Below are 15,699 nucleotides of genomic sequence, written 5' to 3'. Positions count from 1 at the left end.
CACTCAGTGGTCGCCAAGCTGCTGCCAGTATGACGGTCTCATTTCTTATAAGTTCTTACTCCCATTTCTGGGACGAGGAAGCTGAAGCTGAAAGCAATTACCCAGGCTGTTTGGTTCTTGAAAACTGGAAACCTTCTACCAAGGTCAAGGGAGCCTCCAAGAGATTTCTGGAAAGGGATGCTACAGAGGGGTTGTGCTTGACCTCCGTGGGCTGATTCTTTCTCTTTCAAATGACAACAACAACAGACCCCAGATTCTCCGGATTCTGTGGGTCCGACTGGTGACAGTGGGGATGGCGCGTCTCTGCTCCATGGTGTCACAGGGACGGTTCAGAAGCTGGGACGGAAATCAGAAGAAGGCTTGTGCCTCACGCCTGTCGCGGTTGATGCCGGCCCTCGGCGGGGACCTCCCCTGAAGCTGTTGGCTCTCGTGCTTCCCTGTGGGCTCCCCTCGTGGCTAGTTGGGGCTTCTTCAGAGCCCAGTGGCTGGGTTCCAAGAGAAAACCCAAGGGAGCCAGCCGGAAGCGGCGCTGCCTTTAAAAACTTAATCTTCATTGAGATTCACATATAATAATAGTTCACCCATTTAAGTTCCCGTACAACACCATTCCCCGGTTTAACGATCAGAGTCAGTGGTGTGGTGTCTCCGCAGACTTAGCTCATCATCGCCGTGGTCGGCGTTAGAATATGTTTGTCCCCCCAAGAAGAAGCCCCGTCGTCTTCGCTGTCACCCAGCCTCCCGTCCTCCGCCCCGAGCACCCACTAGTCTCCCTCCCGTCTCCCTTCTAGACACTTCACGTCAGTGGGCTCGTAGGATAGGCATTGTTTTATGCCTGGCGGCCCCCATGTCATGGGACATTGTCAAGGTTCCTTGTGTTGTAGCATGAGCCAGCGCTGTGTTTCATAGCCGAGGACTATTCTGTTGAAAGTATTCCAGGTTCCACGTTTCTGCCCTCCTAGACTGTTGTAAATACCAATGCACTTTTAAAATTTTTATCGGCAAACTTAAAGATTCTTGCGAGTTTGGCGTCCGGTGTGCTTGGCTTTGGCTGCCTGGTACTCTTCACCACGCCCGCTACAAAGTGGGGGCCAGACGAGGTCCATTTGATTTTGCTCAGACATTTTAGGATATAAAAGGGAACGTTTTCTGTAATTAAAATGTTGTGCCACAGGCATAAGCACGGAGGCACGAATGGAAAACTGAAAAAAATGCCCCAGTATAGAATAATCTCATGTGTATTGAAGATGGTGTCTGCAGACCAGTAGGGAATAGGAGAGGGTTTTAAGCAGTGTCATTGGAGCAGTGGATTATTTTTTTAAAAAGTTTTCTGCAGTCTGTAGCAAAATAAAATAAATTCTAGGTAACTCAAAACTTATGAGTAAAAAACAAAACCGCAGCGGTGTGGAACCAGGACACATTTGGAGATGCGCACCGTCTCGGTAGGTCTGCTGGGCCGAGTGTTCCTGTGCTCCCAGAACTCGCCGGGAGCCCTGGCTGCTGTTAGGACGTGGGGGCTCCGGGGAGTGAGGGGGTCCTGAGCCTGGAACCGTCCGCGGTGGGATTTGGGCCTTTATAAAAGAGACCCCAGAGAGCTTCCCTGCCTCTTCCGCCAGGTGAGGACACAGCAGAAGGCACCCGCTGAGGCCCTCACCAGACACCGAATCTGCCGCCGCCTTGACCTTGCGCCTCCAGGCTCCAGAACTGGGGGGAATAAACGTCTTTGTTTATAAGCTGCCCCCTGTGTGGTGTTTTTGTTCCAGCAGTCGGGATGGCAGTTGGGGGTGGGACCTTTTTAAGTAGCGTCACCAGAGGAGAGGCCGGTGTAACGCAGAAGAGTGAGGTTGACTTAACCACAGAGACCTCTAAGCTTCCATAAGCCAGGACGACGGCTTTGTCGCCTGTCACCATTCTCTTCTCTTCTGGTTTCTCTCTTGCTGCTCTGACAAGTCGGCATAACCCTCTTGGCTTGTAAACACTTCCATTCTGTCGTAGGTGGTCAGAAGTCTGGCCTGGGTCTTGCTGGGCCAAAATGAAGGTGTCGGCAGGGCTTTCTGGACATTCTAGGGAGAAGCCATTTCCTTAGTCTCTCCAGTTTCTAGGGGCTTCCCACATTCTTTGGCTCGTGGTCCCCTTTTTCCTTCGTCACAGCCAGCAGTGTAGCCTTGATCAGAGCAGTCTTTCTGGTTGTGCTCCCTCTTAGAAGGAGGGAGGACTTTTAAGGGCTCGTGATTAGATTGGGCCCACCTGATAAGCCTAGCTGCTCTCTCAGGGCTTGTGTCTTCGGTTGCATCCGCAAAGCCCCCTTTGCCAAGGGAGGTGACACATTTGCAGGTTCTGGGATTAGGACGTAACATGTTTAGCCATTATTCTGCCAACCACGCTGCTGTGGACGGACCCCCTTTGGCGTGTACGTGTTGTGGCGATTCACGTTGGAAGACAAACTATGGTGTAGTTATACAGTGGGTCAGAGTGAAATTAAAGGCTGTCCTGTCCGGGGAGGTGGCATAGGCAGCGATGAGTTGGGCCTGTTCTATTATTAGGACTTTATTTATTTATTTTCTAAATTATTTTTTTCTATTCTTAGAACTTTAATTTTTTTATTTTTTAAAAAAGATTTTATTTATTTATTTGACAGAGAGACAGAGATCACAGGTAGGCAGAGAGGCAGGCAGAGAGAGAGAGAGGGAGAAGCAGGCTCCCCGCTGAGTAGAGAGCCTGATGTGGGGCTCGATCCCAGGATCCTGAGATCATGACCTGAGCCGAAGGCAGAGGCTAAACCTGCTGAGCCACCCAGGTGCCCCAGGACTTTTAGAAACTTTTAACAATTGGAATTAATTATAGATTCCCAAGGAGTTGCAGAGAAGTGTGTAGAGGTATCTTGTGTGGCTATCTCACGATTATGTTTTTAAATTTAATACAGAGCGTACCTTTTTTGGTGTGTAGCAATGGACATTGGGTGAATAAATGCATTTAAGCACATTGAACGGTGGTGATATGGGGACACAGTCATGATGTAAAAGGTAGTGAAAAAGGTAGGATTTCCTTCTGTTTTTAAAAATGAAAACATTCCTCTGTGCACGAAAGGCCTCCGTGTACGCATTTGCTTGACCGCGCTCACCCCCCGACAGTGTCCCGCTGAAGGTGCCAGCTGGCGTCTCTTGAGCAGGGACTGTACCAGGAGGCCTCACTGCTAGTGGCTGAACCGAACTGGGGTTTGCTTGGTTCACATCTGAGGGGGCTGGGGCCTGGACCTGCGGGGCCGCACTGCCTCCCGGGATCCCGTGCGCTGTCTCATCTTCCCGCCAGGCCTGTGTTCTCGGATGGTTTGTATCTCCTGCTCCTTCCTCACGCACTGTGGCCTGGCGGCTGGGAACCTCTAGGCCTCACACCAGTGCTCCAGGCAGATGAGGAAGGGCCAGCACTGTGGTGACCGAGCTGTGCTGGGTCACAAGGCCTCCACCGGCTGGACGCTGCCCCGCGGAGGAAGAGTTGTGGGCTGCGCCTGCTCAGCAGACTGCTGTGGTTGTCTGCTGCAGGGGCTGTTTTGGTTCACTCTGACGAGCAGAAGTCTTTATTTTTAAATTTATTTATTTATTTTTTAAAGATTTTATTTATTTATTTGGGAGAAAGAGAGAAAGCAGGTGCACGAGCAGAGGAGCAGCAGAGGCAGAGGGAGAAGCAGACTCACTGTGAGCAGGAACCCGACGTGGGGCTCGATCCCAGGACTCTGAGATCATCACCTGATGCTTAACCAACTGAGCCACTCAGGCGCCCCCAGAAGACTTGTATAATAAAGCCACTAAGCCTTCTAAAAAATACGTTTATCTTCCTCTTGTGATTCTGTGTTTCGTCTGTACACAAAATGGTACCGGATGGGCATTTCAGTCTTAGGCTGTGGTCCTGCCGGTGGCACACGGTCCAAGAGTGGAAGCCGCCTGAACTCAGTGACGCCAGGGACTCCTGGCTCCCAGCAGCCACTCACCAGCAGCGCCTGAGGTCCGGGCGATGTGGTCAGGGCTGCGGCTCCCTGGGCTGAGGTCCGTTTGCTGGACAGGCTGAGTGCCCCGTCTTGTGGCGTGGGCTTGTGCGGCGCCATTCATCCTTCCGGGTGGGCCCCCAGACCCGCGCAGTGGATGGGGAGCTGCTCCCCAAGGCGTGTGGCTTCCTGGGAACCAGTGCCTCCCCCGAGTTAGTGGCGGGTGCCGGAGGAAGCCAGAGAGAAGCTGACCAGTTTTCCTTTCCTTCCAAACAGCATCCAGCATGTGTACGGCGCGCAGCACCCCCCCTTCGACCCGCTGCTACACGGCACGTAAGTGAGGCCTGTGCTCCGGCCGCATTCCGTCCACTCCTGGGGGCCATGGTGACCCGCCTACCGCCTGGGAGTCCTGAGCGGAGGAAGGAGTCTTCCTGTGAGCAGACACGTGTCAGGGCCTGGCAGGGCTCATCCTATGGAGAATGGCGGAGGAGGAAGCCCAGCCCGGAGTGCAGTGGCCTGGGCAGGAGAGCATGTGCCTGGCACCCCGTTAGTTGGCGGGGGGTGGGGACAGGCCCCGGACCTGTGCGTGGCCCTCAGCTCCCATGCCCTCCACTGCGCTCTCTGCCCGGTGTCTGGGCTCCTCCAGAGGCGGGCACACAGGAGGGAGGTGTGGCCGCATGGCCCGTGCTGGTGGATGTTCCTGGACCCCCTGTGGGGGCCCCGGTTCTAGTGATGCTGTGTCCGAGTCCTGACGCCAGAGGCCTGGGGGGTGGGAACAGCCGCTCCTGCCCTGCCCCACCCCCACGGCCGCCTCCGGAGGTTGGTGGGCACCGGCCCATGGCAGGTTTGGGGACTCTGAAGGCCGTGGCTGTGCAGTGCTGGGGTTCCTCCCGAATGGCTTCTGTCACCGAGCAGAGACTGCTCAGCGGGACGGCCCCTTGAGAGCCTTTCTTTCCTGCCACTGAACTCTACGAGTCCTCTTTTTTTATAGATTTGTTATTTACTTGAGAGCGCGCGCGCGCGCACGCAGCCGTTGTGGGGGGAGGGAGGAGGCAGAGGGAGAAGCAGGGCCGAGCAGGGAGCCCGCTGCAGGACTCGATCCCAGAGCCCCGAGAGCATGACCGGGACCAGGCGGCCGCGTCACCGGCGGAGCGCCCCGGGCGCCCGAGTCCTCTCCGGTGGCGCGGAGAGCGCGAAGGTGCACCTTTCATCCGGGGGCTCCTTTCCCACCGGTCGCGGGGCACGTCCTCGCCGGCCCCTGAGAGGACAAGTGTGCCTTTGCTTTGCAGCTTGCTCAGGGCCGCGCCCAAGGCGCCCAGCACGCCCGTGACGGCCAAGAGAGTCAGCACCTTCCAGGAGTTTGAGAGCAGCACCAGCGACGCCTGGGACGCCGGCGAGGACGACGACGGGCTCCTGGCCATGGCGGCCGAGCGCCTGAACACCGACGTGGTCATGGAGACGGCCAGCCGCGTCCTGCGCGACCACAGCGAGCGGCAGGAGCGCCACAAGCGGCGGGAGGCGCCGGGCCCCGAGCGGAAGCCAAAGCCTTCGGCAGAGCCGCCTGCGGTCCCGAGCGGTGACCTCCGGCTGGTGAAGTCCGTCAGCGAGAGCCACACGTCCTGTCCCGCAGGTGGGCCGGGGGCCCGACGAGGCGACGTGCAGGGCTGATGGGAGAGGGGCTCGAGTCCTGTCTACCTGTGGGTGGTTAGAGGGCTTCTGTCCTGTCTGCCGCAGCGGCTCGTGCCTTTGAAAGACCTGGAGGCTGGGATCCGCGTGTCCACAGGCCTTCCCAGGCAGCCGCGGACTGTTCTTTGTGCCCCCAGCTGAGTGCTCCTCTGCTCCAGAGGGGCGTGGTGAGCGGCTTCCATGCGTGGGCCGTGAGAGGCCACGGTGAGCACCGGGCCGGGGGACCGTGTCTCCCCTCTAAGTGTGCCTCGGTTGTTCCAGGCGGGACATTGCCAGCTGCAGGGTCAGGCCAGCTGCACACGCAGAGCCTGCCCCTCCTTCAGCAGCTGCCAGTGACCACCCCCTTCCCCCCACCGCCACGTCTCTCCCCAGGGCACCTGCACGTGGGCCCAGTCGTTAGCAGGCGGGGTCTGGGGTGTGGAATCACTGCGTTCAGGTCATAAACTCAAGGGTGGGAGCAGCGCGTGTCTTGCACTCCCTTGCCTGGTGCTTGGTGGCCTTCCTGGAGACGGTGCTTGTTAGTTTTGCTCTTTTTGTTTTGGGGGTTTCTGTGACCTAAAGCAGATGAGCCCCTGTGATGGGTCAGGCACAATTCTCAGGGCTTGGGGTGCCCCAAGGAGGTCCCTGGCCTGGAGCGTGTGTTCTGTGGGGTGGGGGGGACAGACACCCATGTGATCAGTAAGGAGGCCTGGGGTGTGCGGGGAGGTGACAAGTGCTGTGGGTCCAAACAGGTGGGGCGTGGTCACAGCAGGCTGGAGCTGGGGCGTAATCTTCAGTCAGACCATCCTGACGCCCTCCGCAGCGGGGACACATGAGCGTCAGGGAGGTGATGGGGGGCGGCGTGGGCCATGGTGGCAGAGGGCCCGGCCTGTGCAGCTGCAGACTCACGGACTCCCTCTCCCAGGGTCTCTCGGGGCCGGGGGCTTGCCCTGGTTTGCAGAGGGGAGAAGAGAGCCTCATGCTGCCTCAGCGTGTGCTGCTGGGACGCACGGAGCTGGCGTCCATCCATCCCTCTGCCTTCCCGGGAGCTAACGTGGGAAACGTCACACTTCTCTGTAGGGGGAATGCTGTGAATGCGTTCCTTCCTCCGGTTTTCATATTGGAATCTAAACTGCGTTTCTCTAAAATAGGCTGAACCTCAAAGTACTTGAGCTTGAAGATGAAAATCTGGTTAGGGCTTCTGCGAGTAGGTCGAGGACCCCCAAGACGGACGCGGCGCAGGCCAGTCACTGCCTGTGCACCCTGGCCGGCCAGTGCCCTCAGCTGCGTCCCTCTTCATGTGTGCCGGTGCCCTGAATTCCCCGGCCCTTTGCTGTGCCCCTCGCCTCTGGGGCCTGGGTAGAGCCGCTGGGGCACCTACCATCCGAGTGGTTCCTGGGGGGGGGGTGCCATCTCGGCTGAGGGCAGAGTCTCGTTCTGGGAGGCTGGGGGGCTGCTGTGGCAAGAGTACTGCAGGCCGATGGTGTGGGAGCAGCAGAAAGTTCTGTCTCATAGTTCTGGAGGCTAAGTCTGAGGTCAGGCGGCCAACGTGGTTGGGTTCTGGCGAGGGCCCTTTTCAGGGTGCAGACAGCTGTCTTCTCACGGTATCCTCATGTGGGGAGACTGCAGAGGGGAAACAAGCTGTCTTGTGGGGAGACTGCAGCTGTGGGGAAACAGGCTGTCTTGTGACTCTCCGCGAGCACCGATCCCACTGGGGCACCCCAGCCGCATGACTTCCTCTGAACCTGAGGCTCTGCTTCCTGACCCCATCCTGTCCGGGGTAGGACTTGAGTGCATGGACTTGGGGGCCGCCCAGCATTTGGCCCTTGGGCTGCCTCCAGCCCGGGTGGGGAGCCTTGGGGGTGACTCCCTCCCATAGAAGCCAGGGGAAGGATGCTCCAAGCGGCTCGTGCTGGGGAAGGGGCGGACGACCATGTCTGTCTTGCGCCTCCTCCCCCCGTGCAGCAGCCGTCTTTCCTTTGGGAGCAACTCGTGTCCTGACGGCTGCTGGCATTTACCATCGCTCACTGTGGGGCAAGGACTGTCGCAGGCCCTCTTGCGAACAGACCCTGCGACTTTGCCGCAGGAGAAAGCTTCTGGGGCGGGTACGGGGAGGTCACGTGGCTCGCCCGGCGCGCTGAGTGGTGGGGCAGGAGTTCGAGTTCATGGCGTCTGACGCCGGGGCCTGCTGCTAGCCTCTGGCCTCACCACGGAGAGCAAGACCTCTCCGTGGGTGATTCCACCCTGAGGGGGCACGAGGCCATGTTTTAGGACTTTTCCCATGGTCCCATCTGGGGCAGGGAGTGTGTGTGCCTGGCGTGAAGTAGGTGGAGACCAGGGCTGCCCCCCCGGGGACTCTAGCCCACGCGCACAGGACTGAGGGGGAGAGGGCCTCTCTGGAGCCCGAGATGGCCTCTTGGGGAGCCGACCCCGCGGGTGGTGGGCAGAGGTGGGCAGAAATCCTGGGCCTGTGTTCAGTTCTCTGGGTGGCTTGTTACTCACCGGGGTGGCTTACTTGATGTTGGCCTAAGAGCGCGTCAGTCCTGTTCTTACTGGACTGGGCCGCGTGTGGATGTGTTGACTGTCAGTCTCGTGGGGAGACACAGGGGTCCCAGTCCTCCACCTCCGTGCGTGGGGTGGAGCCTCGGAGCGGTGGACCCAGAAGCACCCAAGGGTAGAAGTCCCGGTTTTGTCTTGTTGAGGAGGGCCAGGGGCATGTCAGGGAAGGCTTCAGGGAGGACGTGATGTCTAAGGTTAGCAGGAGGGGGAGGGTCCAGGTTCAGGAGGGGAGGCCATCCCGGCTGAGGGGAGGTGCTGGGTGGGCTGGGCCCGATTGCACGCCCCGTCTGCGTGGTTTGCAAGTTTCCTAAAGGCAGAGCCATGTCCCATTACCTTTGTTTCCCTTTGGTGTCCCGTGTCATTACATGAATGTCACTGAGCCTGGGGCCCGGTGACTGGGCTGTCCTCACCTCCATGTCCTGCCCCACCCTCGGCCCTGCAGCGGCCCCACGGCTCAGGCCCAGGCCAGGCCTGTTTCGTGTGATGGCTCGTAGGAACGGTGCTCTGTCATCTTCACAGTCCCGCACGCTGCGTTTCACGTCACCCCATGTGGCGGTGTCCAAGGGACCTGCCAGCTGCCCCTGACTCCGGCCTCCAGCCCTGGGTAGATGGCGGCCTGAAAGTTAGGAAGCTGCAGGGAGGGCGCTCGGGCGGGCCTCCCCCGCGCCTCCTGCTTACTGCCTTCCGACTCCCCTGACTTTCTCAGTGTCTGAGGAGTCTGTGCCTTTGTATCTCAAGTCAGGTGCACTTTGCTTGGTGTAGGGCACCACTGGCGTAATGGTGAGGCCGTGCCTTAGGCTGCGAAGGGCTCAGTGGGCGCGGCTGGGGAGGACTGTCTCCACTGCTGGTGGGGACCCAGCCGCGGCGAGTGGCTCCTGGGTCGACGCTGGCTGCGGGGACGCTGATGTGTTTTCGTTGACAGTAGCAGGGAGACGTGGCTGTTGGCCTTCCTGCCTCTTCGGTGGGGAGGGGCATCAGCGTGCCTTGCAAACCCCGCCTGTCCCATCTTAGAGGGGGACTGGATGTGTGCTCTGCTCGGGACCAAGTGGTCTATTCGTGTCGCAGTAAGTGACACCGATGCTCTCTGAGACGGCAGAGAAGTCAGACCCAGCCCGTTTGGTTCCGCGGTAGAACGTGGGACCGCCCTCCTACCATCATCGTCTTTCCGAAGGAAGGAATCATGACTCACAGCGGAGTAACAGATTCCGAGGGCGGGGCGCAGGCGGTCTGAGCATCGCAGCCCCGGGCCTCCCCGAGTGCAGGTGCTGGGGCGCCCCCGAGGAGGGGCTGGGCTTGCTCTCACCTGGACACCCACTTCTTTAGGCTTTTCTGGAAGCTTAAGTGGGCCAGACTCTGCCCAGAGGCTGTGGGCCGCAGTGCTCCTCCGTAGCCCAAGGGTTTCTGTGCGAACGAAGCCTTTCCAGGCTCTGTTTCTAGGTTCATGAGTCGCAGGAAGGAGGGAGCTGGTGGGGTCTGACAGCCCGCGGGAGCCAGCACGATTCGTCTCCCTGTTTGTTTCTCGTCCCATCTCCTGGAGTCGATTTCTCCCTCTACTCTAAATTCCAGTTTTGGAAGAGGTGACCATTCGGGGGGATTTAGACCTGGGCCCATGCAGCCTGTCCCCGCCTTTTGCTTGTGGGCCCCTTGTTGGTCCCTGGTAGTTTTTTCTGAGTGGGTGTGGGACCTTGGGCTCTCTCCTGTGGCTCTTCCCGGCCCGGGTTCCTGGATTTAATGCATGGTTTCAACTCGGCCTGCATGTCCCTGTTTGTGGGCCTTTGGGTGTGGTGGTAGGTGGTGCCCTGGGGGGGGGGGTCCTGGGCACCCCCTGCCTCTAGCACCCCCCACCCCACTTTTGTGTGCTCTAGCTTCCTGTGCTTTATTTTGGTCATGGTCCCTGCCCAGCTCCCTCACAGGGCTTGGGGAGACCTGAGGGGTGCAGAGTCCTCTGTGCCATTGTGGGCTTGTGTCCTTCCACACGTGACTCAGTGGCTTCCTTCTGTGCTCACGCCCGGCGGGCCCCACAGGCAGCGTCATCCCTGCTGTACACCAGCAGGTCCTGGCGTTGTGTCCCCCAGGCAGGCCTGCTTCAGGGGAGCCCTGACCGGGGGTGCACCCCGAGGTGGTCTGGACATTTCTGGTTGTCGTCTGGCTTTTGGGTGAGGCATGTCCGTTTCCCGAGTGAGTAATGCTCTGGGGCCAGTGAACTCCTTGAGCATTCGCTAGTTTTGCTTTATTGCTCCAGTAAGCCAGGTTTGCGCTGTCCCGTGACGGGAGGGGGGCAGTTGAGGCATGGTGGCATTCACAAGGAGAAAGTGGCGCACGTGGGAGCCTTCTTACGGGGAGCATCAGGAGGCCGTCCTCACCCCCTGCTCTCTCTCTCCGCAGAAAGTGCCAGCGACACTGTCCCTCTGCAGCGCTCCCAGTCTCTTCCACATTCGGTGACGGTTGCCCTGGGTGGCACGTCTGACCCCAGTGCCGTCAGCAGCTCAGCGTTAAGTGAACGAGAGGCCTCGCGGCTCGACAAGTTCAAGCAGCTCCTTGCCGGCCCCAACACAGACCTCGGTGAGTCCCCGCTGGCGGATGGCGTGCGTGCCTGTGCCCCTGCGTGCCATGTGCTTTGTCAGGTGGTCTGTTTGTGTGGTCCTGCCCGCGAGTCACAGAGTTGACCATTTGACCTTAAGGTTTACGTTAGCTGAGTGCTGGTCTTGGGCTTCCAGCGCCATCGGTCTGGCTTTTCTGTTCTGTTTTCCTTAATGCCGCTGTTGAACCCCTTAGGCTTTGTGGAGCTGCCCTGGGTTGGCCCTGCAGGGCGGACCGGTGGACGTCCCTGCTTTTGAGTGTTCGTGGGGGCACAGAGCTGGTGACTGGGGTCCTGGGTGCTGCTGACCTCGTACCTTCCTTGGTGTAGGGTGTGTGACTGCACCTGGGGAGCCAAGGCAGGGCGTGGGTGGGCAGGCCAGCAGGGGGCGGTACAGTCACCAGGGGTCTCCAGGGTCACCGTAGCCGTGGGGCAGCGCTGCCACCAGGCTCTGAGGCCGGTGCCCACCTCCAGGTCCGCCTGCTGGAGATCCCCTCGAAGCTGTACACCTCATCCTCGTGGAGCGCCATGCTGCCGCGGGCATCTTGCTGGCCGGGGGAGCTCTCCGGGAGGTGGGATGTGGCCGCGGTCCTGGGTCACGCGTGGTGGAGGGCAGGGGCAGGGGTGGCAAGGGGGCGGGGCGGGGGTGGGTGGGTGGGGGGTGGGGGCAGGCTGTGCAGTGCCCCGCTCCGCCAGCAGGTGGCACCCGAGGCACGCGGATGGCCCCCCCCCCCCCCCCCCCCCCCCCCCCCCCCGAGGAGGGCGGTGGAGGCGGAGCCCGGCCTGGCGGAAGGGTGGGCCCAGTCTGCGGGTCCCCTCTGGGCGCAGAGGGTTCTTCATTCTCATTTTCCTGATTGTTTTGCTCGTGCAAGCGGCGGCTGTCGGGTAAAAACATGTCGCGCTCCTCCCCCGCCCGGCTTTCCCTCCTTCCCGTGATTCGGGGCGCCGTCTTCTGGGCACGGTGGGTGCACATGACATTTTAAACTTCTCCTTCTGGTGTAACCTCAGATTTAGGAAAAAGTTGCAAGAGTAGTACAGGCGACTCCTGTGTCCGTTCACCCACAGTTTGCGCTTTGCCCCACCTTCACTGTGCGTGTGTGTGTGTGGCTGTGTGTTCCCCCGGACCGTTTGAGTCCGCTGGAGACGCTGCATCCCTGGGCCCCCGAGAGCATCCCTGTGTTTTCTAAGCGCAGACACTGTCTGCATAAGACAGGACTGTCGTCAGAATCAGGCTGTTTCCCAGCGAGACGGTGCACCGACCGCCTCGCGGCCTACGTTCACCTCGTGCCAGTCGTCCCAGTGACATCCGCTGTGTCTGTCTCCTGGTCTGTTCCCCGGCAGCTGAGGGGTCCCCGTGTGCCCCTTGTCCCTGGGTGTTGGGGCCTTGGAGGTGGGCAGGTCAGCTGTGGTGTGGCACCCCTCAGCGGGGGCTGTCTCCTGACCTCCCAGTGAGGTTCGGGCCGGTTGTGTGGGCAGGAATGTCACCCGTGAGGTTTGTGGTGCTTGTCATCGTGGTGAGAGGCCCCGGAGCCGGTCGGTCCTCCTGGTCAGGAGTGCGTGGCTGCTGAGGATGGATGTCTGCTGGAGATGGCGGCTGTCCGTTCTGCCCGGAGAGGGGACTGTCGTCCTGCGGTAATTCAGAAGTCGTGTGTGGAGACACGCTTTGGGGTCTGTGCATTTATATGGTCTGCTTACCCCCCACTCCATGTGGAGATGCTGCTCTGCTTCCCGCTTCAAACCTCATGGCGTTTTTCCCGTGTTAGTGCTAGACACCTGCCGGCCCGCACGGGCTGTGCAGTGCTGCCCTGGGCTGCTCTGGACGCCTTTACGGCCCTTCCCGACGGGCACTTGGCCTCTTCCGCACTTTGTGTCCCTGCGGTGGGTTTGGACCTATGATCCTTGCTCCGCACTGGTGACTAGTGATGGTCATCGGGTGTCCCGAAATGTGGGTCGGGGAGGGAAGCAGCTGGAGTGGAGATCTCACCCACGGCGCTGGGAAGTCAGGTGCTTCGGGCTTTGGGGAGTCTAGTCGTGGGGTTTGAGCATGTCCCTCAGCAACACACAGGCCCCCCTGGGGCCATGTGGGGAGGCCAGGTCCCAGCGTGCAGGGAGGGCGGGGGTTCTGAGGACGACCACTGGTGGGGAGCACGGGTTCAGCGCTCTTTGGCCCTGTGAGCGGAGCAAGCCTGGGAGTGCTTCTGGGGTCCTCGTTCGTGTCCCAGGGGGGCTAGCCGTGCTGCGTGTGCAGAGCCTGGGAGGAGATGCGCATAGAATGCGTAGGAGCGGCCCAGCACACAGTCAACGCTGAACAGTGCTAGTCATCTGCCCTCTTTGTTTGTGTTGGCCTGTTTACCCTTGACCTTGATTTTCAGAGCACTGCACTACGCGCATGGTCACTGTGTGGTCACAGCTGGGTCAAGGCGGTTTGCTTGTGTTCTGGTGGTTGAGGTGCGCGGTCTCTAACAGCGGGGGCACGGAGGCAGTTGGCGAAGACAAGATCCGCTGCTAGGAGTTGCAGTTCTGGGTCAGGAGCTGAGCCCGGTAGTCTTCTTGTGGATGCCATCAGCGGACTAACTCGTGGACACTGAAATCCTCTTTAAGAACAAAGCTTTCAGGACCCGTGGGGAAAGTGGGTAGGCCTGGGCAGGAGGGAGGGTTAACAGTTAAAAGTAAGATTCTTTTGTGGGGCCGGTGGCACTACGAGTGTTTTCTGTCTTTGGCATTCTGTTTAAGTATCAAATCTCACACCAAAAAGCTTTCAAAGTTAAACAATTACTGGATTTGTATTTAGTGGCAGGAGGAAACATAGCCAGTAAATTGCCTGTTTTTATAAGGCATTTAAGATAGCCTTGGAAGACAGTGGAATATATTATCTCCACATTACATAAAAGACATAAGTGGCAAATATTTGCCAATGTTGGAGAAGCAAATCACTGATGTGAGAAGTGCCCACAGAAATGATTCTACCTGCTGAATGTCATCTCGTCGGCGGAGAGCTGTTTTTCTTTGTTTAGCTTGTGCTCTGTTATGAGCCTGGGGATGAGAGTAGCAAATAGAACTTAACAGCTCATTCTGCTCTTAGCATTGACTCAATATTTACTCGTGCAAAAGGCTGCTGCTTTGAAGCCCAAGAAAATGACACTCGGAGGCGTTCATTTTTATCGCATGCATCTGTGCGTGGGAGCGGGATTGGGCCGGGGGCAGAACACGCGGTCCGGAGGCCTGTAGAGCCGCCCCGTCTCCGTGGTGTGGCCTCTGAGGGCACGGGGCCTCCGGGCCTCCAGCCCTGTCTGCCGGGGAAGCGAGGCTGGGTGCACGGGCTCCTTCTGGCTCCCCTGCCTGAGCACCCAGTCTGGCCCGAGGCTGGGGAGTGTCCGCGTAGATGGAGGTGGGGAGGAGAGAGTGTTCTGGGGGCGGAGTCCCTGGAGCTGCTCACTCTGGAAGCGAGGTTAGGTAGCTGCCCCTCAGGGCCTGCGGCCGGAGGACAACCCTGCAGGGCCGTGGTGGCAGGAGGAGGCCGTCTGGCTCTGGCGCCAGGCCCCGGCTCTGTGCGATCCACTCTCGGCAGGAGACTGGGGGAACGAGGCCCACCCTGCAGGCTCCCGGGACCCGCAGGTCCTTTGTGAAAGTGCCCGCAGGGTTCACTCGTTCAACGGGATCCGCAGGGCACTTGCCGTGGGTGCAGGCGCTGGAGAGAAGCAGGGAACCAGACACTACCCCCCCCACCGGCCCTGCCCTGCAGGAGCGGACGCTCTGGTGTGAGGAGACGGGCAGGCGCACACACGCGCACACTCAGTACTCCAGAAGCTCCCAGAAGGTGCAAAGGCGCCCGTGGAGCGCAAATCCGGGGGTGCCGCTGTGGGTGAGCCGTCAGCCACGACCCCCGGAGTAGCCCCTTATCCCCGGGTGGAGCTGGAGGTGGGGACTGGCCTTCCGGGGCGGCCGGTGGTGCGACAGGGCTCCCACGCTGAAGGCCTGGACCCGGCTGCTGAGGCCTCGGCCTGGTGGGGGACAGCGAGCAGGACAGCAGGTAGGAAGGAACAGGTCCTGAAGGCTCTGAAGGCCAGAAGGAGGAGCTCATCGCGGAGCCGCTGGGAGGTTTGGAGGCGCAGCTGGGCACGGAGTCCCCGGTGGTTTGTCCTCTGCGGAGGGAGAGCTGTGGCCCACTTGCGGCCGGGGTGCTTCCAGCAGCGTGGGGCTGGGGCTGGGTGGGCCGGCAGCTCCTTGGGAGCGCGGAGGGCGAGGGGTAGGAGGGCAGGACAAGCTGGGTAGTAGACTGGGGAGGGCTGGAGGGTGGGGGCGGGGGTGGGTGGGTGAGGCCGTTCCTTTCCCCGGGGCTGCAGGGCAGGCTGGGGGCCCTGGCAGCTGGTTGGACACGAAGCCGGGTGGACTTGGGACAAGGGCGGCCAAGACGGCGCAGTGGGAGCCTTGGGCTGTAAGGAGGGGACCTCTGGTGCGCATGGAGAGGCGTCCTTTCACTGGGGACACAGAGTCAGGGACTTGGGACACAGAGCCGGGGAGAGTAGTGTGGCCATGTAATTCCATGGTTCTGACCACTTTGGGTCCTCACTCTGTGCTGGCTATGACGCCGCACGGGCGTTATCTATACACACAGTCCCCGATTTACAACAGCTCGACTCTGTGACGGTGTGAAAGACATACCCGTTCGGTGGACGCTGTACTTGGAATTTTGAGCTGGGATCTTTTCCCGGGCGAGTGATTCCAGGGCTGGTGACCCAGTACGCTCCTCTCCCGTGACGCGGGACAGCGGCCACAGCTTCTGGTCGGCCTCGCCATCACGAGGGTCAGCAGTGCTCCGCGGGCGCCCTTGCTGTTGGTCACTTTCCATACAGTGTCCGGTAGGTTACACGGGCGGCCCAGCCCTGCACTGTGGGCTTCGTGCGAGCTGACCGCGCCCCTC

The 15,699-nt window shown here is 60.0% G+C and overlaps 1 protein-coding gene across 1 annotated transcript in view; it reads left to right on the top strand.

Annotated features, from left to right (window-relative positions):
* Positions 1-15,699, top strand: part of TBC1D22A (TBC1 domain family member 22A) — a 292,897-nt gene that overhangs the window by 12,861 nt on the left and 264,337 nt on the right. Inside the window, 3 exon segments of the mRNA XM_032345894.1 lie at positions 4,253-4,309; positions 5,266-5,606; positions 10,586-10,762. Of these exon segments, the coding sequence (XP_032201785.1) occupies positions 4,253-4,309; positions 5,266-5,606; positions 10,586-10,762 (575 nt within the window).

This window comes from Mustela erminea, chromosome 6 (genome assembly GCF_009829155.1).
Source record: "Mustela erminea isolate mMusErm1 chromosome 6, mMusErm1.Pri, whole genome shotgun sequence".
Taxonomy (NCBI): Eukaryota; Metazoa; Chordata; class Mammalia; order Carnivora; family Mustelidae; genus Mustela; species Mustela erminea.
Note: the sequence above shows the minus strand (reverse complement) of the source record. Positions and strands in the feature narration are given on the sequence as shown.